The 23,463-nt window shown below is 49.3% G+C and overlaps 1 protein-coding gene across 3 annotated transcripts in view; it reads left to right on the top strand.

Moving 5' to 3' along the window:
- Positions 1 to 22,693, top strand: part of LOC143011122 (mediator of RNA polymerase II transcription subunit 13-like) — a 56,975-nt gene extending 34,282 nt beyond the window's left edge. Inside the window, exons 3-31 of one of the 3 annotated variants that reach the window (XM_076163839.1) lie at positions 365 to 449; positions 3,526 to 3,609; positions 10,231 to 10,376; positions 10,507 to 10,737; positions 11,492 to 11,656; positions 11,743 to 11,899; positions 11,981 to 12,085; positions 12,226 to 12,882; positions 13,074 to 13,287; positions 13,397 to 13,475; positions 13,568 to 13,689; positions 13,832 to 13,928; positions 14,043 to 14,260; positions 14,361 to 14,539; positions 14,672 to 15,600; positions 15,691 to 15,870; positions 15,957 to 16,186; positions 16,291 to 16,489; positions 16,730 to 17,018; positions 17,106 to 17,349; positions 17,540 to 17,728; positions 17,821 to 18,044; positions 18,131 to 18,273; positions 18,775 to 18,933; positions 19,045 to 19,209; positions 19,866 to 20,029; positions 20,155 to 20,319; positions 20,421 to 20,530; positions 20,882 to 22,693. In XM_076163839.1, coding sequence (XP_076019954.1) covers positions 365 to 449; positions 3,526 to 3,609; positions 10,231 to 10,376; positions 10,507 to 10,737; positions 11,492 to 11,656; positions 11,743 to 11,899; positions 11,981 to 12,085; positions 12,226 to 12,882; positions 13,074 to 13,287; positions 13,397 to 13,475; positions 13,568 to 13,689; positions 13,832 to 13,928; positions 14,043 to 14,260; positions 14,361 to 14,539; positions 14,672 to 15,600; positions 15,691 to 15,870; positions 15,957 to 16,186; positions 16,291 to 16,489; positions 16,730 to 17,018; positions 17,106 to 17,349; positions 17,540 to 17,728; positions 17,821 to 18,044; positions 18,131 to 18,273; positions 18,775 to 18,933; positions 19,045 to 19,209; positions 19,866 to 20,029; positions 20,155 to 20,319; positions 20,421 to 20,530; positions 20,882 to 21,014 — 6,062 coding nt within the window. In that variant the 3' untranslated portion in view covers positions 21,015 to 22,693. The remainder of the gene's footprint in view (positions 1 to 364; positions 450 to 3,525; positions 3,610 to 10,230; positions 10,377 to 10,506; positions 10,738 to 11,491; positions 11,657 to 11,742; positions 11,900 to 11,980; positions 12,086 to 12,225; positions 12,883 to 13,073; positions 13,288 to 13,396; positions 13,476 to 13,567; positions 13,690 to 13,831; positions 13,929 to 14,042; positions 14,261 to 14,360; positions 14,540 to 14,671; positions 15,601 to 15,690; positions 15,871 to 15,956; positions 16,187 to 16,290; positions 16,490 to 16,729; positions 17,019 to 17,105; positions 17,350 to 17,539; positions 17,729 to 17,820; positions 18,045 to 18,130; positions 18,274 to 18,774; positions 18,934 to 19,044; positions 19,210 to 19,865; positions 20,030 to 20,154; positions 20,320 to 20,420; positions 20,531 to 20,881) is intronic. The other 2 variants (XM_076163840.1, XM_076163841.1) reach the window with 2 other exon arrangements.
- Positions 22,694 to 23,463: the final 770 nt, after the last annotated feature.

Raw genomic sequence — 23,463 nt, forward strand, 5'->3', positions numbered from 1 at the left:
GAGTGCACATGACACATTTAAAACACACACACACACACACACACACACACACGGAGACTGTCTCTCTCTCTCGTTCGCTCACTCTCTTTCTCTCTCGTGCTAACTAACTAACTGGGGTTGACAACTGCACGGGGGTTTGACTGGGCCAACCTGACAGCTGCACAGCCAAGCATTCCATGTAAACACACACACACACACACACACACACACACACACACACACACACACACACACACACACGCCTCAATCACAAGTGTGCAGCATGTTGCAGGCTGGTGCGTTTCTGCCGCGTCCACATTCCCACAGTTTCCCCCTCAGTGACCATTAACCCTTTGTGTTGTGTGTGTGTGTCCGTCTCTTGCAGTGGCTGAGGAGGGGCTGTGGGAGTGTGGACTGTCCTACGAGTGCAGGACCCTCCTGTTCAAGGCCATACACAACCTGCTGGAAAGGTAAACACATCATCACCATCATCATCATCATTATCACTCTCTCATCTCATCTAATTAAAAGAGAATAACACTTGAAACGCATTTTATTTATGCGTAATTTGCCACATTTTATTTGTTCTGAATCCTCCAAAGTACCACCAGGGGGCGCTTGAGGCTCCACCGGGGGCTCACGTAGCACCATAGCACCATTTCAAGCTTCATTTCTTGGTTTTAGTGCTCAGGATGGGTTCAAGTATAGAAGGTTTAGTGATCCAGGTTACAACACAGTGATGAGGAAGGATTCACCTCAGAGTTTATGTGAAAGTATTTAAGGAGCCACTTTATGTTGCCCGACTCCACTTAAAACGCAAACGGCTGCATTTATGACTTTATTTATATATCGACACACATCTTTAACCTTCAGGTTTTGTGTCTCGGCGTATGAATCCTCTCTCTGTCTCTCCCTCGCTTGCTTTGATGAACTAGAATTACTTTGCAAAGGTTTCACTTTCGGCGCTGATATGCAAATCACGGCACCTCAGAGACAAAAAGAAGAAGAAACTCTTAGCGTTTTCGCCGTAATGAAATTATAATCCGAGCTGCGGTCGGGTGTCTGCTCTCCTGCCCGAGTCTGAGCCATCTGTTAAATGAAGCAGCACATATTTGCTCTCTATTAAGTTAAGCATCGATGATCATCATAGGGGGCAGGAAGGAATTAACCTTCCTATTACCTTGGAGCTAAACTCCTTTATCTCTCAATGCAGAGATCACTTCATTTCACACACACATGACACCAAACCTGCACAGGCCCGTCAGGCATTAATTGTAGTCGCACAACCTGGAATTGCATCGAAACGGACAGGAAACGCAGGAAGTGGACAGTTTAATATGAATGTTTTTGTGATATTTGATTAAATGGCTGAACTGGGTGATGAAGGTGAGGATGGGAGAGGAGCGAAGAGCAGGCGGACGGACGGACGGACGGACGCGTGCAGGTGTTTGTGCTGAGATAAGACGGACTGATATCTGCCAACTGGGGCTACTGGGCAGATTTACAGGCGACCACTTTCATAAGGGCCCAATGATTTTATTATGGCAGATTATTAACAGACATAAATCCTCGCTCAGATGCGGCGGTCGGTGCAGCAGAGCCTCGTGTGACGCTCTGATTTCCACAGGGGACGTTTGGCATCAGTGGGGGAAAAACAGGGAAAGGATCATATAGACGTCGATTAGCATAAAGTGGGTAACTAGCACTTCATGAAGAAGCAGGTGGTTACTGTGGGATAGAGACGTACAGTGTGACATGTAATGATGATGGAGATAGAGGAAAGGGACGGCTGCTCTGGGCGCTCTGGATAATCTGAATGTGGATCTTTGAGTCCAGGAGGGAAAGAGCCGGCTGACGCGCCATCGATCCTCTGTAAACATCGTGGGAGAAGCCAGAGTGGGTTGTGTGCCGGTTTGTCAATACGGAGACCAAACGAGGACGAGCCGCCTGCTGTTCAGGCAGTGTGTGTGTGTGTGCACGATAAAAAACAAGACCAAGATCCGGAATGCCAGGATGTTGTTGTTGTTGTAGATCTTCTCAAACTAGAAGAGCAACCAGGTCGGGCTTGAGTCTCTGCATCTCTGTGTGTTAAAGAGGATTTGGTCGCGTTCCCATTGACTTCATTACAGCCTTGAGTTATTTGAGTGTGTAACGTCAATTAAAGGAACAGAATCCAACATTCTAAGGGTTTTCCCCCCCAAGAATTCCATCAGCCGTCAGCTGGCTGGAGACCCATCGACACCCCAGGGTGTGTGTGTGTGTGTGTGTGTGTGTGTGTGTGACTCGTTCTGGATTCCTGCACATTTTCCACGGTCATATTTTCCATTTTAATCCTATAGTTTGCACACACACACCCCACTTCCAGCGTGTATACATGCTGGTGGATGACGGTTAATCTAATGTATGAGGATCGATCGCTGCTGCTGCCGCCGGCGTTTCTCCACCACATGAAACATTCACAAGCTCCTCATCACTTAAGGTTTAGGGTGAACAGTTATGCGCAGATCTGCCGGAGCGTGAAGGTCGGTTTTGAGTGTGTGTGTGTGTGTGAGAGGCAGAGGGAGGCTGGCGTATCCTTCAGGCCGCAGGGGGTCCAGAGATCCAGAGAGGGAGGGAGTGAGTGAGGGAGAGAGAGAGAGGGAGAGAGGGAGGGCAGCGGCCGGGGAGGTTGAGAAGATGTGCCGGGATAAAAATGGCTAGGCTGGAGGGCGACAAAGCTTTAGGTAGCTGATCCAGGCTAAAGGGGGGAGGGGCTTAATATGGCTACGTAATTCCGTGACCTCTGCCGTTCCGATCCAGCAGGGGAATCCTCCCCTCCTTACTTCCTACGTCCTACTTGCTGCACCGCAGTCCTTCCTCCACACCTCCCCCCACCTGAAGACACCTGACACAATTGACAGTTCCTTTTTTTCAGGGTTCAAAGTTCCATTGTGAGTTCCGATGTAATCAGCAGGGGGCGCCACATTCCTGGATTTTCAGCAAATCCGACAAAAACGTGTTGAAAGAAGTTTCCGCCTGTAGCTTTAAGGCGCTCATGTTCGTACTCAGACATTCCATGAACAACACATTATGCGATGTACAATTGTTGTCATGGCGATATAACATAAGTGACTGTGATCTGTGATTTAAAAACGTCACAGATTGAATCGAAGTTGCCCCGCATTAAATCACTGAGGGGCAGGTTTCATTACAGCAGCTGCTCCACCACCACGCTCCTATTCATTCAAACCTTTCTGTTCACACAAGCTAAAGAAATTCATAACAATGCAGCAAATAACGCGACGCAACCTGTCACATAAATATTCCAGAGATAACACGGCGGCGGGATAATGCCGTCCCATAAAACACGCAGTCGGAAAATTACAGCGCAAAGAGACGAATCAGAAGCATCTGTGTCCTCAGGTTCCATTGCATTGTTTGCGTGTTGAATCGCGTCGCTTTCATGTTTGAATGAGTCCCCCCAAACCCCCCCCCCCCCTGTAGGAATGGAAGAGTCCTTTCTCTTCTCCTTTAATGTCCCCCTCTTTCTTTCTCTCCATCCTACAGGTGTTTGATGGATAAAGGGTTTGTGAGGCTGGGGAAGTGGTTTTTCAAGCCGCACGAACTTGAAGAAAAGGCCTTGGGCACCAGGTAAGTTCATCACACACACACACACCTTTTTAAAACTTATGGTTATTGTGTTGAGTTTGCTTTGTGTATGTGTGTGTGTGTGTGGGGGGGGGGGGTTCTCCTCATTGATGCTGCAGGAGCTGTTTGGTGGTGTGAGACTATCAAAGTGCTGAGCAGAGGCCTCACAGCTCTGAGTGTGTGTGAGAGTGCGGTAGGGGCAAAGTGTGTGGCAGTGTGTGAGACGGGTGTAGAGCGAGCCAGTGTGTGAGCGAGTAAAGAGGTTTGGAGTGATGACAGCAGCTCCACTTGTTGCTCCCTGTCACAGTTTGCTCACGTGGCTCTGCTCTTTACATCTCTGAGTGTTTCAGCAAACAGCTGCTTTGCCGCCAAATGGCTCATTGATGTCTTTTTGAATGGGAGAGAACCTCCAAACAACCAGGTCTGATATGTTCCCCCACATCTGTTTGTTTGTTTGGTTTCTCCGTTCCAGCGCAGCTTCTTGTCATGTTTGGAATTCTGCTCCTTCAGTCTAACATAAACGTGGTTCTGACTCGGCTTTCAGGAGAAAAAGGCAACAGTCACAGATCTGAACCACAACTGATGATGACTGAGAGTGAGAGGAGGCAGGACTGAGGGAAATAATGTGTGTGTGGTGTGTGACATATATTAAAGTAAAGGGGTTCTGTTGCTGTGATCACATTCAATGTCTGGGTGTATGCAGAGATGTGTGTGTGTGTGTGTGCGTGTGCGCTCCTCTTTTGTAAATAATGTAATTCATCTTGGTTTTGACAGCGCCGTCTGAATGCGTTTTCAGCTGCTGCGCCCCCCTGCTGAGCCGACTCTGACTCCCTCTCTCGCTGAATTACTGTACACACACCAGGGAGAGAGAGTGAGAGAGCGGGAGAGAGAGAGACTCACACACCCACACACAGAAAGAGTGAGGGAGAGAGAGAAACACACAGAGAGAGATTCCATTAATTACATTCTTGAACACTGGCATACAAACATGTACTGTATGTGCCTGAACCAGTTGTATTGTATGTTTTACACGCATACACACAAACTATCCCAAGCTCTCACACAGACAAGTGGACACACACACACACACACACACACACGTGACTGCATCCATACTGTTTCCGTACCATGAGGCTCCCTAACATCACAGCGAGGCATCTGCTGACCTCCTGCCTCATCTGTAACCAATTCCTTTGTCTCTTCCCTCACTGGCTCGGGTGCAATGCCCCTGGTTGGCCAACAGGAGGCGCCTTGGTGCTCCTCAACACGCCGTCACCCCCACAAACCGGTGCCAACTCCCAGAGCTTTGGCGCCGCCGCCTTTGTCGGGGCTTATCTGCTGTTTATCTCGCACGTGTCTCCCTGGGGGCACGGATGAGGATTGGCACATGGAGGGAGAGGATGCCCAACCTCTTCCTCTCATGCCCCCCTGCCCCCCCCCCCCCACACACACTCCCTCCCTCCCTCTCTCTCTCTCTTTGTGTCTGAATGGGGGACGAGCAGGGTTGGTAACGGATTGCATCAGACGCTAAGGAGGAGAGAGAGAGATAGAGAGAAGGGAGAGAGAGGAAGGGGGGGCTCGGTGTGTGGTGAGGATCAGAGGAGGTGTGTTTGTGTGCGCGCGTGTACGTGTGTGTGTGGGGTTGTAAATTAAGCATTACTATAGAGATTCATTTAGTCTTTCTCTTCCACTACCTCAGTCAATTCTATGCATGACAAGTACACGTTTGATAATGCAGACACCTCTGTCATTAACACACACACACACACGCACACATAATGTTTGTATTTAAATATGTGTATGATGATCTGCTTTATCCCCGCCGGTCTGCATGTTGTTGGTGACTTCAGTTGAGCGTTAGTGGACTTTGACTTCATTCAGTGCACCATCCATCCTCCTCTCCTCTCCTCTCCTCTCCCTCCCTCCTCCTCCCCTCCACTCAGGACATTAGCCATCTCCTAGGCAACAGACGTTTGGTTTTAGGCCACATGGCAAGGTCACTGAACAGAACAGTATCTGAACATTCCTCTCAGATAGGTGATGTCACCGTCGCCGTCTCGTCCTCACACCCGCTGTAAACGTGTGTATTTGACCGACGTGCGGTCTGGGCCTGCGTGTGTGTGTGTGTGTGTGTGTGTGTGCTGGTTGAAAGTCTCAGGTCAGAGTTTGGGGTCACCTGACAGCTTGAGTGCTCAGGAAGGTGACCGCCCGGCCACAAGGCGTCTGATTGATGAGGAGAAACTCCATTGACTGATGACGCATCGGCGCGACCGGCTGACTGACGAGTTAATGAAGTGACTCGGCCAATGAGTCGACTGACTGACTGACTGACTGGAGAAATCGTGACATCGTCTTAAAAAGAAGCACAAAGACAGAGTCAGAGTTTTACAATTTGTGTCTATAAAGTGGTTTTGTGCAGTCTTCATCATGTTTTACATCTCAACACTCATTAGTCAGAGCAGAGTGTGTTTTGTGTGATAAGTTGTTTGTTCATACGTAAGCTCGTATTCTCTCTGTTCTCACTCACACTGCACACACTGCAGGAACATTCACGTCTGCGTCTGAATCAGGAGGTCAGAGGCAGACGTGTGTGTTTGTGTTTGTGTGTGTGTGTGTTAGTGGAAAGTCACGTCACCCTTTCAATGTAAATATGTGTGTGTGTGTGTTGCCCGTTATTGCCACTGGTGTAACACAAACCCTCCGTCCCTTTTGGTTTAATCCACAAATCAGTTTACGTCTTGTGAGAGAGTTTATGACTCTGTATGCGTTTATAATCATAAAATGTTTAATTTATTATGGGAAATAAGACGCCCCCCCCCCCCCGTCTAGACACTGTTGGTTTCCATCAGTCTGAGAGCAAGAGAGAGAGAGAGAGAGAGAGAGAGAGAGAGAGAGAGAGAGAGAGAGAGAGAGAGAGAGAGAGAGAGAGAGAGAGAGAGAGAGAGAGAGAGAGAGAGAAGAGAGAGAGAGAGAGAGAGAGAGAGAGAGAGAGAGAGAGAGAGAGAGAGAGAGAGAGAGAGAGAGAGAGAGAGAAGAGAGAGCGCGTAACAAATATGGAGAAAAAGTTGTGGATCGATGCAGAGGAAGGTGATACATCACAGCAGCCTGACCTTATTCTTAATTAGCGGCGCAGATATGAAGGTAGAATGCAGCGTTTGGTTTGTGTGTCGATGCTTTTGCCTCTTAAGTCGCAGGCTTTAGTCCTTTAGTCACACGGAGAAAAACCCAATGACAAAGCATTCACATTCTTAGAGACCGATAATAAATCACATCTGAAACGGACTCTGATGTTGTTGTTGTGTTGTTGTTGTTGTGCTGGCGCGGTGTGTAAAGAAAGGGCAGCCGGCGCCGGCTTTGTGTCCTTGAGCATGGCACCTTTTCATTGTGAATCCTTATAAATAGTCGGCGAAGTGTTTGAGCACAAACACTGTGATAGCAACGCTGGCTAAAGCCGCCCACAGGGGGCCGCTGAATAATACATCAAGCTGACTGCAGCCCCCTTATGCTTGTGTTAATAGTGGTGTGTGTGTGTGTGTGTGGGCGCGCGCACAGACACGCACCTGCATAGGCTTGAGGAAGTTTGGTGTTTGTATTTGTACGTATGGACTCGAGTGGAACACGTGTGCAGTATATACGGCGCACAGAGGCAATTAAACACACCTGCTATTCGCGAGTGTGTGTGTGTGTGTGTGTGTGTTCCCGTGAGATGAGTTCAGATGTTGCTACAGAGATGAAGATAGCTGGCAGTGGTGTGTTTGAGAGCAGAGAGAGTGAAAGGAACAGATTTAGCAGATTAATCTCTCTTTTATCGTCTTAACAGAACGCTGTCGTGTCTCAGTATGCACAGGAGTGTGGCTAACGATACCCGAGCACCACACACAATTATCGCATCACAATCATTACGTGGCCGTTACAGTGTGAACAGAAGCTGGGTGCGTCTTGCACAGTTGTTAAACTGTTTATTTGTTCTTACCGCCTTCATTTTGAGAGCCGTTATCGCCCATTTCATCTTTTTCGCCCGCCAACACGTTGACACGAGAGATAAGCATCGTCCTGTTGTGCGTGCGTGCGTGCGCGTGTGTGTGTTTGTTCGCCCGTGGTTGTACACACAGATGCATGTGTCAGGGCAGTGATGCATGTCGGACATTAAGGGGACCCCCTGCTGTTTGGCTGTCTGGTGGCGTAGTGACGGGGTGCAAAACACACCATGACACACACACACACACACACACACACAATTTGCACTTATCTGGGTAAATGCGGATACACACAGAGACATGTAAGTGTGTGTATCTCCCTCTATGGTCACACGCTTGCACTCATGGGATTGTATGGATTTGTGCTGTCACATATAAGCACAGGACAGACAAATCATGAGGCAGGTGTGTGTGTCTGTGTGTGTCCTGCTTTACTTCCCTTGATTGATTTGGCCATAAAAAGCATTAATTGTGCTCAGTAGCCTCCCATTAAAGCTATGATGTCATCGATGTGGGTGCAGAAATTGCAGTTCGGCACTAAATTATTCACTTCTGCTTCCTCATTTCTTTTCTGCATCTTAATTTTCCCCTCTTCCTCCCTCCATCCTTCCATTCCCCCTCTCCTCCCTCGCCCTCTTCACATTTCCTGCTCTCCTCTTCCTCCTCCCTTCTTCCTCTCCATCCGTCTCCAGCACTGTCAGCCCCAAGGCGAGTCTCAGCCATCACTCCTCTTCATTTATTAATACCTGTACTCGGCACACACACACACACACTCTCTCTCTCTCTCTCTCTCTCTCTCTCACACACACACACACACACACTTGCAGAATGCACAAATGTCCCCAAGGATGCAAGAAACCCCCCTGCCCCCCTGCGCGCGCTTACGTTGCAGGAAAATGTCCTTTGTGAGAGGACGGCGAGCAGCAGCGTCTCATGTTTGCAGTCCGGCTCGTCGCTTCACAGTGATTACAGTGAAACAGATTTAAGGTGGAATTGTTGCACAGCAGTTATTGCAAAGACTTATTGCCCTGTAATAGTTTATCTGGCTTCAACTTTGTGCTGCTGCTGAGGATAAGATGCACAGGAGCCAAAGATTAGATTAGGAATGATGGACTTTTATTCCGGGTAATGGCTTCCCGCTCTTTGGCTCCGGGCTGTGGTTACCGAGGGCAACAAACGGGATTATCAACCGCATCGTTTGTGACCTAGAGAAGTATGTAGATATGAGGTGTTGTGATTAACCTGCGTGTGTGTGCGTGTGTGAGCCAACAAGTGTGTGTGTGTGTGTGTGTGTGTGTGTGTGTGTAAACAACCTCCTTGGTTATAAGACGGCTGCTTCACATGAAAGGCTGTTTGGATTGCAAGAGTGGAAATCAGGAACGTTCCTCACAATCAATCAATGAATCATTCAGTTAGTCAATCAGATAGATGGATAGATGGATAGATGGATGAAGGTATGATATCCTTCCTCTGGCCCTCACAGCTTGTGCTGCAGCTATATTTAGCTCCTCCTATGGTGCGCGGTGCACTGAGGACGAGGTTGGAGGGCAGTGACATTGAAAGTGTGTGTTGTTTTTATCCAGCTCCTGGTGCAGAGATGTGAATTATGGGGATGGTTGGATGGTGTGTGTGTGTGTCTGGCTGGTGCACGCACATGTTCCAGCTCTCGCCTCCTTCCTGTGATTGTGCAGATGAGTGTACAAACCACCTGCTGTGTGTGTGTGTATGTGTGTGTGTTCTTCTTCTCTGGGAGCATTAGGAATGTTTATGAAGCAGAAAAATCGGCCTACCCCCTTCTCTCTCTCTCTCTTGCTCTCTCTCTAGCTGTGCACAGCGCCATCTGGAGGCCGCCCTCATAACGCTCAGTGTGTTAAGTTGTGCCCCTGTGTAGAATCCGGCCCTTTGCACGGAATTGGATGATCTATCGCTGCTCAAACGGAGGTCCAGCTCCCTCAGGGCAGGAGGAGATATTGCATAGGTAGCAGGGTAATCAGGAGGAGATTACAGGACCTGCTGACTTTATTGTCAGCCTGGAATGTAGAAACCAAGGTGGTAAAAGGCTTTATAGATTAAAAATGCACATCAATGAAGCAGTCTTGGTAGTTAATGATGTCCAGCACGCCCACCAATATATAGATCGCAATAAGGGCCCAACAATTACTCCTGTGTGGGAAGAAAAAGAAGAAAAGAATGAGCAAGGCATGATGAAGTGCGGCTGAGCGCTGTAATAAAAGGCGAAGCTGCGTATGTAAACACGGTGTCACTGCGATCAGTCATAAGCAAATGAGGATTTATACCTGCAATAAGGAGCCTGTGTGGGGGAAATGATGAAGATGATCAATGTAGGTGGAGGCGAAGAAGGCTTTTACAAAAACTCATTGAGGACGCGTTGGCTAAATTGTTATTTGCAAGGCAGAGTGAGCTGTCGCCTGTCACGCCGCCGTAGATTTGTGTTTCAATAGCCGAGCTTGGCCGGGGTCTCTTTAATCACCACCTGCTGCATTTGATTACTTTAACGCTCGCGTGCCTTAAATTAAAATGGACGCAGTCATGCGTTTTTTTTGTCCCTGCGTGCACTTTGTAAGCTGTCTCTCTCTCTCTCTCTCTCTCTCTCTCTCTCTCTCTCTCTCTCTCTCTCTGCCCGCAGCGAGCACCTGTCCTGCTGCTTCTCCTTCTTCCTCCACGGCGAGAGCAACGTGTGCACCAGCGTGGAGATCGCACAGCACCAGCCCGCCTACCACATCACAGAGCAGCACATGCGCCTCGCGCAGACCTCCATCACACCCGTGCAAGGTAAACGCACACACACACACTTGGCCAATACTTCCGTCACTTTGTACGTTTACATGCGCTTTAAAACTTTGATGAAACTTTGATCAAGGCAATGAATCACTCTTTCCTTTTCGCCTCTCTTTCCCCGCAGTGATCCTGAGCCCGTACGGCCTGAGCGGCACGCTCACAGGTCAGGCCTTCAAGATGAGCGACCCGGCGGTAAGGAAGCTGATGGAGGAGTGGAGCTACTTCTACCCCATGGTGCTGCAACCCAAGGAGGTCGTAGGCGGTGGAAGTGCGGGCGGTGGCGGCGAGAAGGAGAAGGACGTCGCTGGTCTGACGTGCGACCGTAACTGTCACGTGGCGGTGGAGGTCATCGTAGGTATGGAACCATCTTTATTAATTTCTTCTAATAGCTTTGAGCATAGATTGGTGTGGAGTTGTACCATCAAACTAAAGCACAGAGTGAAGCGCGGTGAAGATCCTTTCAGCAGAACAACGGCCATAAAAACCCCATTAGACTACGCTGATGTCACACTAAAGAAGCAGACGTCACGCATTGATCGCCCCCCTCGCTCTGCATTTCACACTCACGGTCAGTTTGAGATGCACTAACAGTAAAGGAGGCGCTGCTGAAATGTACCCTGGCCTGCGGGGGGCTTTAGCACATCAGAGGGTTGGAGGAAGAGAAACGCATAGAAGAGCAAAGCGACGCCCCCGGGGAGGCAACGTCTGATCCCACAGAGTTCAGTCCAACAGGGAGTGACAGGGATGAGGACGGAAGAGTGGGACGGAAGTCTTAGTCACAATTCACCAGTACATGAAGAGAAGAGAAGAAGCAGCACACAAGTCCATATAAACAAGAATAATAACATGTTTTATTAGGTTTATGAGGAGAGGCGTTTAATATACAGCATTTGTTGCACCTTAGGAATATAAACCCTTTAATATGATTATAAATATCTTGTTCTTTAGAGCAGAAGTCCTGTGTGTCCTCTTTAACTTCATATTTCATTAGAATAGAGTCAATCTTCAGAACTCAACTGGTGAAAAGAGTAAAAAGAGCTTAAATGCAGTGAGCACATGTGATTGGGTTCAGTGTTTTGGTGTGTAAAGTGTGTGTTTTGTCCGCTCAGGTGGTGTGAGGATGACTTACCCAGCAGCCTTTGTGCTGATCGCTCAGGGTGAGCTCCCGGTGGAGCAGCCTCCACCCGTCCCTTCAGCCCCGGGCCTCTCCAGAGAGCCCAACCACTGCAGTGTGCCGCTCACTCCGCCCACCTCACCCGAGCAGCCCTTCTCCGGTACAAACACACACACTTCCTGCATTCACACACTACACACATGACTGTATGAGTTGCTGCTGTAAGCCCTTTGTCATTTATTCCAGCCGACAGCGGTTTTGTGACGTCCGTCTCCAGCGTCCCCACGCCGGACAGCAGCATGGGGATCACCAACATCAGCCCAAAGCATTCTGGGAAGAAGCTGACCTGTCAGGTTGTGCATCAGGCGTGGAGGGAATGTTACCTGAACCAGCCTCAGCACATGTAAGCACCTTCCCTGGCTCTGGTGTGACGGTTGCCGTGACGTGAAGCAGCTGTCCTCACACATCTGTTTGTTCCCTGTAGATGGAATGAGCCCGCCGACATGATGGCCAAGAAGGAGGTGCCCAACGGTGTGACCACGTGGGACTTTAACGATCTGGGAGCCAGAGCCACATGCAGCTGCTCCAGGTGAGTGTGTCGCTCAAACACACAAGTTTATTATCAATACAGAACACAGTAAAAGTCTCTACTAAAGGGATATTAGCATTTACTTGAATCAGCGTTTTTATCTTTATCTTTTATCTTCCATTTGTTTGGCTGTGTCGTAGGTTAAAGCAACAGAAGTTGAGCCTGACCACCACGTCCACTGCCATCCCTCAATCCAGTGGCAACCCCACCCAGTCCTCCGGCTCCTCCTCGTACCCCCCCTCCCTGCCCAAGCACAAGACCAGCGACAAGACGGAGAAGGCCGACAAACAGTCCAAGCGGCCCGCCATGATCCCCTTCCACCACCGCGCATCTGTCACACAGGAGACCCACTTGGAGCAGGACTCGCCGGGGGGGCCCCAACTCGGGGGTCTGGTCCCTCTGGAGCCGCCCCTGGAGCCTCTCGCCGCGCTGCCGACCTGCAAGTATCCCAAATCCTTACCCAATGGCAGGAAAGCCCCCGAATCCCACCTCCACTCGCCGGTGTCTCCGCCCCCGCCGACGCTCAGCCCGCACCCCCGAGTGCAGGACCCCGAGGTCCTCGATGGCCCCATGGATTTGCCCATGTGCCCAGACGGAATCTCGGGTTTAGGGCTGATAACCAGCGAGACGGCCATGTACGCAGCCCTGCTGAGGCAGAGGGAGAGCGGGGCCGGCTGGTGGAGAGGCTTTAGGACTCCCAGGACTGATAAGACCGACTACAGGCCTCCAGAACTCCCACATGATGGATTAGAGGAAGCGAAGACGGAGACAACCGCCGAGGGAGCTCCACTAAAGAGGTAGGAGAGAGAAAGTTTAGACAACTCAGTAATTACAGCGAGATGTGGACTGCAGCTGGGAGGACACAGAGGAGATAAAGAGACAAACTGAGGCTCCACGCTGAGACAGAGACACGATGACTGAATAGTTTCATAAGAACACACAGAACTGTTTTTTAAATGGACTGCGTTTGTTTTTCTGTCTCGTCCAGACTATACACACAGACACACAAGAGATTTAAGATCTCGGAGGACAGGGTGAAGGACCACATCCAGTTGCTGGGCGTGTTCCAGCAGGCGGGCGTGGAGGCGCTGAGGGAGCCCGGGGACGACCCCTACGACTTCAAGGAGGGAGACATCGAGTACACATTCTCCTCCTCCAAGAGACTAAAGGGCCAAGGACGAGAGCTCGGCAAGAGAGCCAAGGTACCACACACACCCCAGAATATGAGATATGAGTACTGCAGTACTTCCGGTGTTCAGATACAAAGATACTGTGAATCTTAACTGTTCCTCTCTGCCTGTAATCCATCAGGGAGAGGAAATCACCAGCAACGGTGCACTGCCTGATGGGAAAGACGCAATGTCCATTTTTAACTCGGCGCCAAAATTAGGTGAGGCGTCAAACATCAACATCATACGACATCATACATCATCCATGTTACACACTGATCATCCTCCTGTTGGTGTGTGGATTCTCCTTCAGATGAATCAGGTCAAGATGACAGCGCTGCCAAAGCAAATCCGTCGCTGACCAGAGAGAAGGACCTGGTGGTCAACATCTCCGACCTGGACAACATATTCGATGAAGATGAGGAGGAGCTCGGGGTGAGACAGCAGTGCTTAGTTCCTATAAGACCATTGTGTCACGTTATGGATATCTTTATAATATTTTATATCGCTCATATTCCCCAAACTAGTCCAGATTAGCTCAGACTAATCCAGTGATTTTATGTGTAATAATTTGTAGAATGTTTACCCCAACCAGCACTCCACCAAGCTGCCAGTGTCCACGGAAGATCGCCCTCTAGGGAAGGAAGGGAGAGTTGCAGTCCCTTATCCATCCAGTGAGTTCACTTGGTTGAGTCTTGCCTCGTATAAACACTTTATGATAGAGAATATTAGAGTTTTGAGTGTCTCTCCATCTCTCCATTCCTCTCTCTTTTCCTCTCTCCTTTCAGCAGTTGCAGACCTCCAGCGGATGTTTCCCACTCCGCCCTCTCTGGAGCAGCACCCGGCTTTCTCCCCCATCATGACGTACCGAGACACGCCCAGCCAGGAGCCCCCGGCGCCCAGCGGAGGAGCCGACCACCTGCCGCTTCTTGCCTCCGCCCAACACGCTGAGTACAGGATGGAGATCGACGAGGGCATGGCCAGTCCCCGGCAGGAGGACCTCAAGGTGAGAGCTTGAAGACACCAAACCTTCTCTCCATCATCTACAACAACACCCCACAAAATGTAAAGACTCACCAGTTCTCCACCATCTCCCTTCTGTCCAGCCTCAGGTGGGCTCCTCCATGTTTGCTCCACTTTCCTGCCTGCCCAGTCAGATTCTGCCGCCACTCAAGATTCCAGAGAAGTGCTACTACCGTCCATCCTGGGCCCTCCTGCCCAAAATGGAGCATTTCCCGACCCTCATGCACCCCCAGAATACTCTGTTCATCAAGGATGGATACACGTGAGGAGATCTTGTTTATTGAGTGTGATGTCATTGTGTTTAGTTTGAACACACCTGGAGACCAATAAGTACTTTGTGTAACTTTGTGATTGTGGCGTAATCAGAGCCGTAAATGTTCCCCGTGATTTCCAGGAACATCCCGAGCGTCAACACCCTCACAGACCAGGAGTGCGGTCCCATGAGCGCCACCACCGCCTCCCTCAGCACCACCGTGGGCATCCTCCCATCTCCGGCCACGCCTCGCTTCTCCGTGCCCACGCCGCGCACCCCCCGCACGCCGAGGGGCGTCAACGCTGCGAGCTCCGGACAAGGCTCTGTGAAGCAGGACGGGACTGAGCTCAGCTCGCCCGTCTCCACCCCCTCTACCAGCCTGCCTCTCAGCTCAGTGGAGCCCCTCGCTCGGCCCGGCCCGTCCCTGCCCGAGGCCCACAGCCTGTACGCCATCCTCCTGCTCTCCGACTCCGTCCTCAACGTCTTCAAGGATCGCAACTTTGACAGCTGCTGTATCTGTGCCTGTAACATGAATGTTAAAGGAGCAGACGTGGGGGTCTACATCCCCGACTCCACCTGCGAGGATCAGTACCGCTGCATGTGCGGCTTCAGCGCCATTGTGAACCGGCGTCTGGCCCACGGCACCGGCCTCTTTCTGGAGGACGAGCTGGACATCTACGGCCGAGCGTCCGAGGTGGGTCAGGCGGCCGAGAGGAGGCTGGCTCTCTGCAGACGCGATCCGTCCATGGGAGACCCCAGAGCCAAGCGGCCGCAGGACGCAGCCCCCGCCTCCCCCTCGGTCATGGTCCTCCTCCAGGAACAGTGCTCGCAGCCCATTTCCTCCCTGGCGTCGCTGCATTTCCCGCTCAGCTGCTCGTGCCACGGCAGGAAGGGGGCGCTGCTGCAGAGCTGGATGGCTGATAAGCAGTGGGCAGACGGGAGCGACGCCTGTGTGGAGTGTTACAACGCTCTGGAACAAGGACTGCAGTATGTGGACAACCCCACAGGAGGGAAGGTGGATCCAGCTGTGGTGAGGAGCACGGCGCTTCACTCCTGGCCTCACACTAACGGTAAGAAGTGTGTCCACAGAGCTCTCAGATTAGGCGTGTTTGAGTATTTGGTAACACATTTATCTATAATGTCTCTGCTCACCTCCACAGTGGTGGAAATGAGCATGCTGTCGTCCCAGGACATGGTTCGTGTGCTGCTGTCTCTGCAGCCTTTCCTGCAGGACGCCATCCAGAAGAAGAGATCGGGGAGGACGTGGGAAAACATCCAGCATGTTCAGGGTCCGCTCACCTGGCAGCAGTTTCACAAGATGGCAGGCAGAGGCTCTTACGGTTAGTTATCATCTCGTATGTCCTATCAGTTGTAATCCCACAGGTGTCTCATCCTCTCTAAATGTTGTCATATGCTCGTCATGTAGGTTCTGAAGAATCACCAGAGCCCTTGCCCATCCCCCCATTGTTACTGGGTTATGATCGGGAGCGGGACTTCTTGGCGTTGTCCCCTTTGGCGTTGCCTTTCTGGGAGAAGCTGCTGCTGGAGCCGTATGGGGGCCAGAGGGACGTGGCCTACGTGGTGCTGTGTCCCAACAGCTCCGCTCTTCTGGCCGCAGCCGGGGTCTTCTTCCAGGAGCTCAGTGCTGTTTACGAGGTAGCGGGTTTGGTTTCATACTGAGAGAACATCTTCTTTCCAACGTGCAATCTGGGCCCATAGTGAAATATCTCTACATTCCTAACGAGGCTGTAACTTTCCAGACCTGCCGCCTGGGGAAGCACCGTCCGCTGGCAAAGGTGTCCAGGGACGGACTGGTGCGTGTGGGGGAAGGAGTGGAGCCGGAGAAGCTGGAGGAGCTGGAGGTGGATCAGTGGGTCACTGGGCAGTGGGCTGGACAGCAGCACACCGACAACCTCAGCAAACTCAAACTCTACGCTCACGCCTGCAGGCAGCAGCTAGGTGGGAATGTCATCTAATCTGCTGTCACCTCATTTAATCAAATGTAATCCAGGATAATCCAATTTATCTAACCTAATTCAGTGTAATCTCATGTAATCTCATTAATGATGCCCCTTTGTACCCTCTTCTGCTGTTCCCAATGCTCTTCATTTCCATTTCCAACATGACTCTTCATCATTGTGTAACATCTTACTTACCAAAAAGATTAGCTGAGATCTGAAGTTCTGGTTCTTCTTGCAGGCCCCCAGCTGTCAGCTCTGCCTTTGGATGGCAGCCTCCTGTTGCCCCCAAAGGTCCAGCCTCCGCTCAACACTGCGCCCTCAGCCCAGTCTGCCTCCTCCGGGCAGCCTCAAGCCTCCGCTGTGGACGGAGAGCAGGCGGCCGGAGGTGTCAGTTCAGGGAACGCGTCCACTCCGAGCGGGGCGACCTCGGGGCAGCCAGGGGAGACGAACCAGGGAGGAACCAGCGATTCCAAAGGGCCCTCAAGTGCCACGCCACCAGCCAACACACCAGCAGAAAACCCTGAGCTGTAAGCCGGGTGGCAATATTATTATTACTGCACAAAATGAGTTTCATCCCTCATAAATTTCCATCAACTTGCTCTTTTCTCTCCCAGTAATCCGGAGCAGGCCAGATTTGGCATCCCCACCGCCCCCGACACAGCAGACAGCTACGCCAACCCACCAGCCATCGTTATTTACATAGTAGACGCTTTCCTTTGCTCGAGGAACGAGGGTGGAGAGGAAGAGGAGGGCGAGGAGGTGGAGGCGGGCAGCGTGTGGCTGTTAGGGCTGCTGCGCTGCTACACAGAGATGCTCCAGACTCTACCAGAGAGCATGAGACCTGCACTGGTGCTACAGGTGAGAGCAGACTGAGCAGAGAAGGAAGAAGGAATAGTGTGTTAGCGCTGAAATTGGTGGATGTAGGATGAAATGATAGAAAAGTCCGGGGAATTGGATCATAAAGTACTTAATCTTTAACTTTTACATAAAGCTGTAAAAGGCATAAACTTCTACTTGTCTTGGCTTCAACCTCTGACCTTTGGTGCAGGTGGTGCCGTGTCAGTATCTTCTCCAGCCAGCCAGTGGTGAGAACCATCTGTACCTGCAGCACCTGCGCTCCCTGGCCTTCTCCTGTTACTCCCAGTGCAGACGTCTCCTCCCCCAGCAGACACACATCAGGTCCCTGACCGGGTTCGGACCGGTGTCCACCGTCAACTCTGTGCTCAAGAGTCCAGAGGTAGGCAGAAACATTCAATAGTGGCTATGACTTTAATGTTACTGGCTTTACCGTATTCCTCATGGACATGCCCTCCTTCCCTCCTCCTGCAGCATCCCAGTCCGCTGCAGCTCTACTGTCCCCCGTTCATCCTGGGTCCGACCCGTCCCAAGCTGCCAGAACCCGGTGAGGTCTGGGCAGAGATCCCTCCCAAGTACAACGTGCTGTTTGTGGGTTACTGCCTCTCCCACGACCAGCGCTGGATCCTGGTGTCCTGCACCGACCAGCAAGGGGAGCTCCTGGAGACCAGCATCATCAACATAGACGTGCCAAACAGGTACGTCAGGAGGATCCTTAATCACGCTCGCATAATGATCTCCCGTCGTGCCAGGGTCTGACCTCTTGGTTCTGTGTTCTGTTCAGAGCACGGCGGCCCAAGGTGTCAGCCAGGAAGATGGGACTGCAGAAGCTGTGGGAGTGGTGTGTCGGCATTATCCAGATGACCTCACTGCCTTGGAGGATTGTGATTGGCCGGTTAGGGAGACTGGGGCACGGCGAGCTGAAGGGTAAGAGACCAGAGAGTCACTTTGTTTCCCTCAAATGTTGCTCAAACTCAGGCGCCAGCCAGCATCGCCTCGCCTGTACCTCCATGATTTGCATTTCCTGTCCTATTCTTATTACTGACCTAGAAAACAGACGTGGATTTCTCCCCAGATAAGACCGCATAATATAAATCAGAGGGAACCTGAGCAGATGTAATTTATAACTCGCCGCAAACTCATTTTCCCGAGCATTCATGTGTTTTATTCTCAGATCGTTGGCTTCCTGTAAATGCACTCTGCTGTAGTCTGCTCTTCCCAATTTACAAAACTTTACTTGCATTACTTGGACGTACCTGATGTTCTCTGGAAAACCATAATACTCACTGCATTGCTCAAAGGATGTTGCTTTCTAACTAAGTCACCAAGCTTTAGACTGTATTATTGCCTGTTCATGTAGATTACCACAGACACATGAACTGTAGAGAGATTCACTAAATCTTTTCTCTCTCTCTCTCTCTCACTCAGACTGGAGCTCGCTCCTGGGGGAACATTCTCTCCATTCCATCGGGCGACAGCTGCGGGAGGCTTGCCGCATGTGTGGGATCTCAACTGCCGACTCGCCCGCAATCCTCAGTGCCTGCCTGGTAGCCATGGAGCCGCAGGGCTCCTTGGTCGTCATGCCTGGTTAGTGACCTGCAGGCAGAAACGTGTTGTCATTTAGTCAAACACAATACATGAATAAGAACACTGACTAACTTGAGTGTCTCTCACCTGTGTGTGTGTGTGTGTGTGCAGACGCAGTGACTATGGGCTCCGTGTTTGGCCGCAGCACGGCGTTGAACCTGCAGACCTCCCAGCTGAACACACCCCAGGACGCCTCCTGTACACACATCCTCGTCTTCCCGACCTCGGCCACCACCCAGCTGGCGCCCAGCTCGTATCCCACAGAGGACAACAACGGTATGGACCCAACAACCTTACTAATGCATCAGTCCAGACCGTGTAACTGCATCAAATGTACATTTGAGTGTAAAGCTATAAAGGGGGTTTGGAACAAACCTACATGTGCTGCGGCGAAAATGAATTTAGTCATCTTTTACACTTCAAAGAGAGAGGAGGAAGGAAACTTGTTCCGGAAGGTGGAGCAGACCTGGAAAGATCTGAGGTGGAAAACAGGGAATGGTGTGAGGGGACTGGGAAATTCGTTGTGGGGTCGCAACAACTGTGAATATATACAGGATGTCAGGAAACACGGTTTGGAAACAGGGTGGAGGAGCTTTCTGCTTGAGAGGAGGAGGAATCTGGCACATGGAGAGAAAAGGAAAGCAGTGACCACATCAAAGGGGAAGCTGGAAAAGTGAAGGAAAATGTGAAAGCAGTTAAAGTTAGATTTAATTGTTCAATACAAATCCTCATGTTAGTGTGTTGAACCAGCAGGTGGCATCTTTGTCCTAAAACATCTCTGGATTAAGGGAGGAAATTCCAGACCTGGACTACACTGTGCCTTTTTCTTAATAGAAACACATTCTTGGGTCGAAGCCTCAGTGGAAAAAGGCACAAACTGTGTTTTGCATTCTCTCTGGTGGTTAACACGGTCCCTTCTGTTTGTCTCTCAGACGACATGTTCGACCTGCCCTTTCCTGACGAGCTGGAGAACGACATCGGCCACGACATGATGCTGATCACGGGGAACCTCCACCCCTCTCCCAACACCTCCCCTGTACCCTCGCCTGGCTCGCCGTCCGGGATGGGAATGGGATCGCACTTCCAGCACACCAGGGTGAGTTGGGAACCGGCGTGCAAACATTCGTAAATGACAAAGAAAAGCAAAGTTGTACATGAATCATTGGGAAATGGAAGAGGATTTTTGACAGTAATTCACTTCCGGCCCCCTGCTGTGTGCAGAGCCAGGGGGAGCGCCTGCTGTCCAGAGACAATCCACCAGAGGAGCTGAAGCAGCAGCCGCTGGCTCTGGGCTACTACGTCTCCACTGCTCAGGCAAACGGACTCCCTCACTGGTTCTGGGCCTCCTGCCCCCAGGCAGAGAGCCAGTGCCCCCTTTTCCTCAAGGTACCCTGCGTGCATGTGTGTTTGTTTGTGAGAGATGAACATAAAGAGTTGATGATACTTGTGGGTGGATGTGTGTATGATGGGCTGTTCCTCCCCCTCAGGCGTCTCTCCATCACCACATCTCCATCACCCAGTCAGATGAGCTGGTGTCAGACAAGACCAAGAGGTCGCCTCACCCCTTAGACTCCAAAACCACCTCAGACGTGCTCAGGTGAGGACAGAGCAGCGACTCCATGGAACTGGAAAGAGTGAAAATGACAGAAATCACATTTTTATTTGGGGACACAAATTATATATTGTTTCAGTTGTTCTCAAACAAAACCCAGACAGAGCATCCCCCATAGCAGCATCCAATACAATTCTTAATTCAAATTATGGAATAAATTAATAATTAAATATTTATGAAAAGCCAAATGGATAAGTTGCGGCATTAACAGGATTTCCAGTATTCTACTATAGCATCAGTGGTACCTGTACCACAGTTTGAGAACCAATGTGCTGTTTAAGTTCAAATTTGAAGGGTTTTGCAATATAAATGATGATTTTTCCCTTGATTCTCCAGGTTTGTATTGGAGCAGTACAACGCCCTCTCCTGGCTAACGTGCACGCCTGCCACCCAAGACCGCCAGTCCTGCCTGCCTGTCCACTTGGCCGTGCTGACCCAGATGTACAACGCCATCCTGAACATGCTTTAGTGGACTCAAAGGCCCACTGGAGGGAGCTGACGCTTACCCTGCTGCCTACGCTTCCTCTCTTTGGCCACCAGAGAGCACCAGAGCTCTTCTCATGGTTCAGTGCAGACTTGGGGTAAAGGACACCTGCACTCAGACTCTCCCATACCTGGAATGTAATGAATAAGTGGAGTGAAACGCTGTGAACAATTAAAATGGTTAGCCAGGATACAAACCCGACAATGCTCCCTTCAAACCTGCAAACTGGTTTTCTCTGCAGCTTTTGCCGGTCTTTGGTGCTTTCTGTGGAAGAAACTGATGGATCAGTCTCAGCTATGCCCATTTTACTGACAAATCACTTCCTACTGATCAGATCGCCATCGTGCCCCCGACGGGTCAGACCTCCTGGCAGCATTCAAAGACATCATGGATGACTTTTACAGGGAGGATGTTCGTACAAACCTGTAAACATCTATGCAGACCCCCGTGTCTCCATTATTGTACAACCAGCAAACTGACATCACAGCATGCAACACGTCGCTTCGTTACATCAATCATCTTTTTACATTTTTGTATAGAACTGCACTGTTGAACTGTCGATGTACCTTTTCTCCTGAAGGGGCAAACGTCCTGATTCACTCCAAAGGGGAGCATTTAACAATGGCACTTTTTCTTCCTCACCTTCCAAAGTGACAATTTTATTGTTGTAGGTATGAACACAATGGGAAATATTTGACCAGTCAAGACAGAATTGTTGTTTATAATGTAAGACGCATTTGCAAAGAATTGAAACTTATTTTGTAATATTTAAAACGAGAAAATTAGAAATTTAAACAAGGCCTTTTTTTTCCCAATTAACAATGAATTGTCTTGGGATCTGAATTAAAAAATGTCATTTTAATGCAATTGTAAAGATGCCATATTTATACAAATTGTATCATGTTATAGAATTTGATATATGTATGTATATATATACATATATATATATAAATATATATATTACCTCTTCCAAGCAGCCACTTAATGGTGATGGGCATTACCATCTCTTAAGAAGTGGACACAGTATGAACATTTAACAAAGAAAATGCATTTTAGTTTGTTTTTATTTTCTACAGATACTGAACGTTTTTGCCATTTTATTTAATGAGTTTAAATTAAACTAACTGATGCAGGAGATATATATTTATAAAGTGTTCCTCTTCTGCTAAAAAAAACTTGAACTAGGCAATAGGTTACCATGGTATTTGAGCATTGCAAGGTTGTTGACTATTTAAGATGCTTTATTTCATTGGCACTCCTAAATGATGTCAAGCAAACATTAGAGAAGCCGTCTGTTCAGCCTCACTCAGTCTGATCTTTGTAAGTCTCCGAGCATGTTTGTATATACACTTTTCAGCTGTGTTTTTTGCAATTTCTTAAAGCTGTACATTTCATGCTGGTTGGTTTACTTTCAAGTGATTCATATCAAAGTATTTTTTTGCTGTGAGCTTTTTTGATATACAGTATACAGTGCAAAGTCATTTAATTACAGCCAAGAGGTAAATTGCCAAGTACGTGTACACAAACTGTACCGGCGAGGGCAAGATTGCAAAAATTTCTTACATCTGTCATCACTTTGAATATCGAGCAGCTCGGCCTGAACAGGAGAGATCTGCAACTTTTACACTCTTTTTTTAGTAAATTATTAAAACCCTTGGAAATAATGTTTGGCCTGTCTTTGATGTGAAAAGAACTGCAAACACACAACGCCATGAACAGATTCTCTCTGATTTCAGCTTCGTCACACAATAGTGATTAGAATCTCATGAAGTGATGACAAACGTGTCTTTAAGAATAATGATAATACTGATCCGTGTTTCTCAACTTTATGCTAAACGCCACCAAACTAACCTTGAAGCTAATCTAAACATTTGTTCAGATTAATGTAAAAATACTTCGACCGAATTATGAACCAGGAAGATTGTTTGTTTATATTATATTAACGATTTTTTTTCATTTAGATTTGGTTGGTTCAAAACTCAGCAGCGCCAGAAAAGAAAGTTTGGGCGTGTCAAACGAGACCTGCTGTTATTACCCCAGACTACCTTAAGATGTCAGCGGAGAGACGAAGAAAAACGCCAAACGAAAGATTATAACTAAGAGGTCAGTTGAGGTGAATGATTTGAGTGAACATAGCTAATAAAGGTGTGCTATTATACCTTCACTCAACATTGAATATTCAACAAAGAACTCAAGAATACTCGAGCCACAGGTAAGATTTCCGTCACTACAGTTTAACATGGTGATAATCCAGAAGACACGCTTACCTTTTATTGTGGAGATCATCTTCATCATGAAGAAGCATCATGGAGCGACAGCGGCCCGTCGGAACGCTCACAGAGCTGGTAAGAGAAGCAGCAATACTACAACTTATAAAGAAACAATGTCTGAAATAGTTAAGATGTAAATAACACTGTAAATAACTTAACATTCT

The sequence above is a fragment of the Genypterus blacodes genome, unplaced genomic scaffold (genome assembly GCF_046128005.1).
Source record: "Genypterus blacodes isolate CSIRO-AG114 ecotype Tasmania unplaced genomic scaffold, CSIRO-AGI_Gbla_v1 ptg000133l_1, whole genome shotgun sequence".
Taxonomy (NCBI): domain Eukaryota; kingdom Metazoa; phylum Chordata; class Actinopteri; order Ophidiiformes; family Ophidiidae; genus Genypterus; species Genypterus blacodes.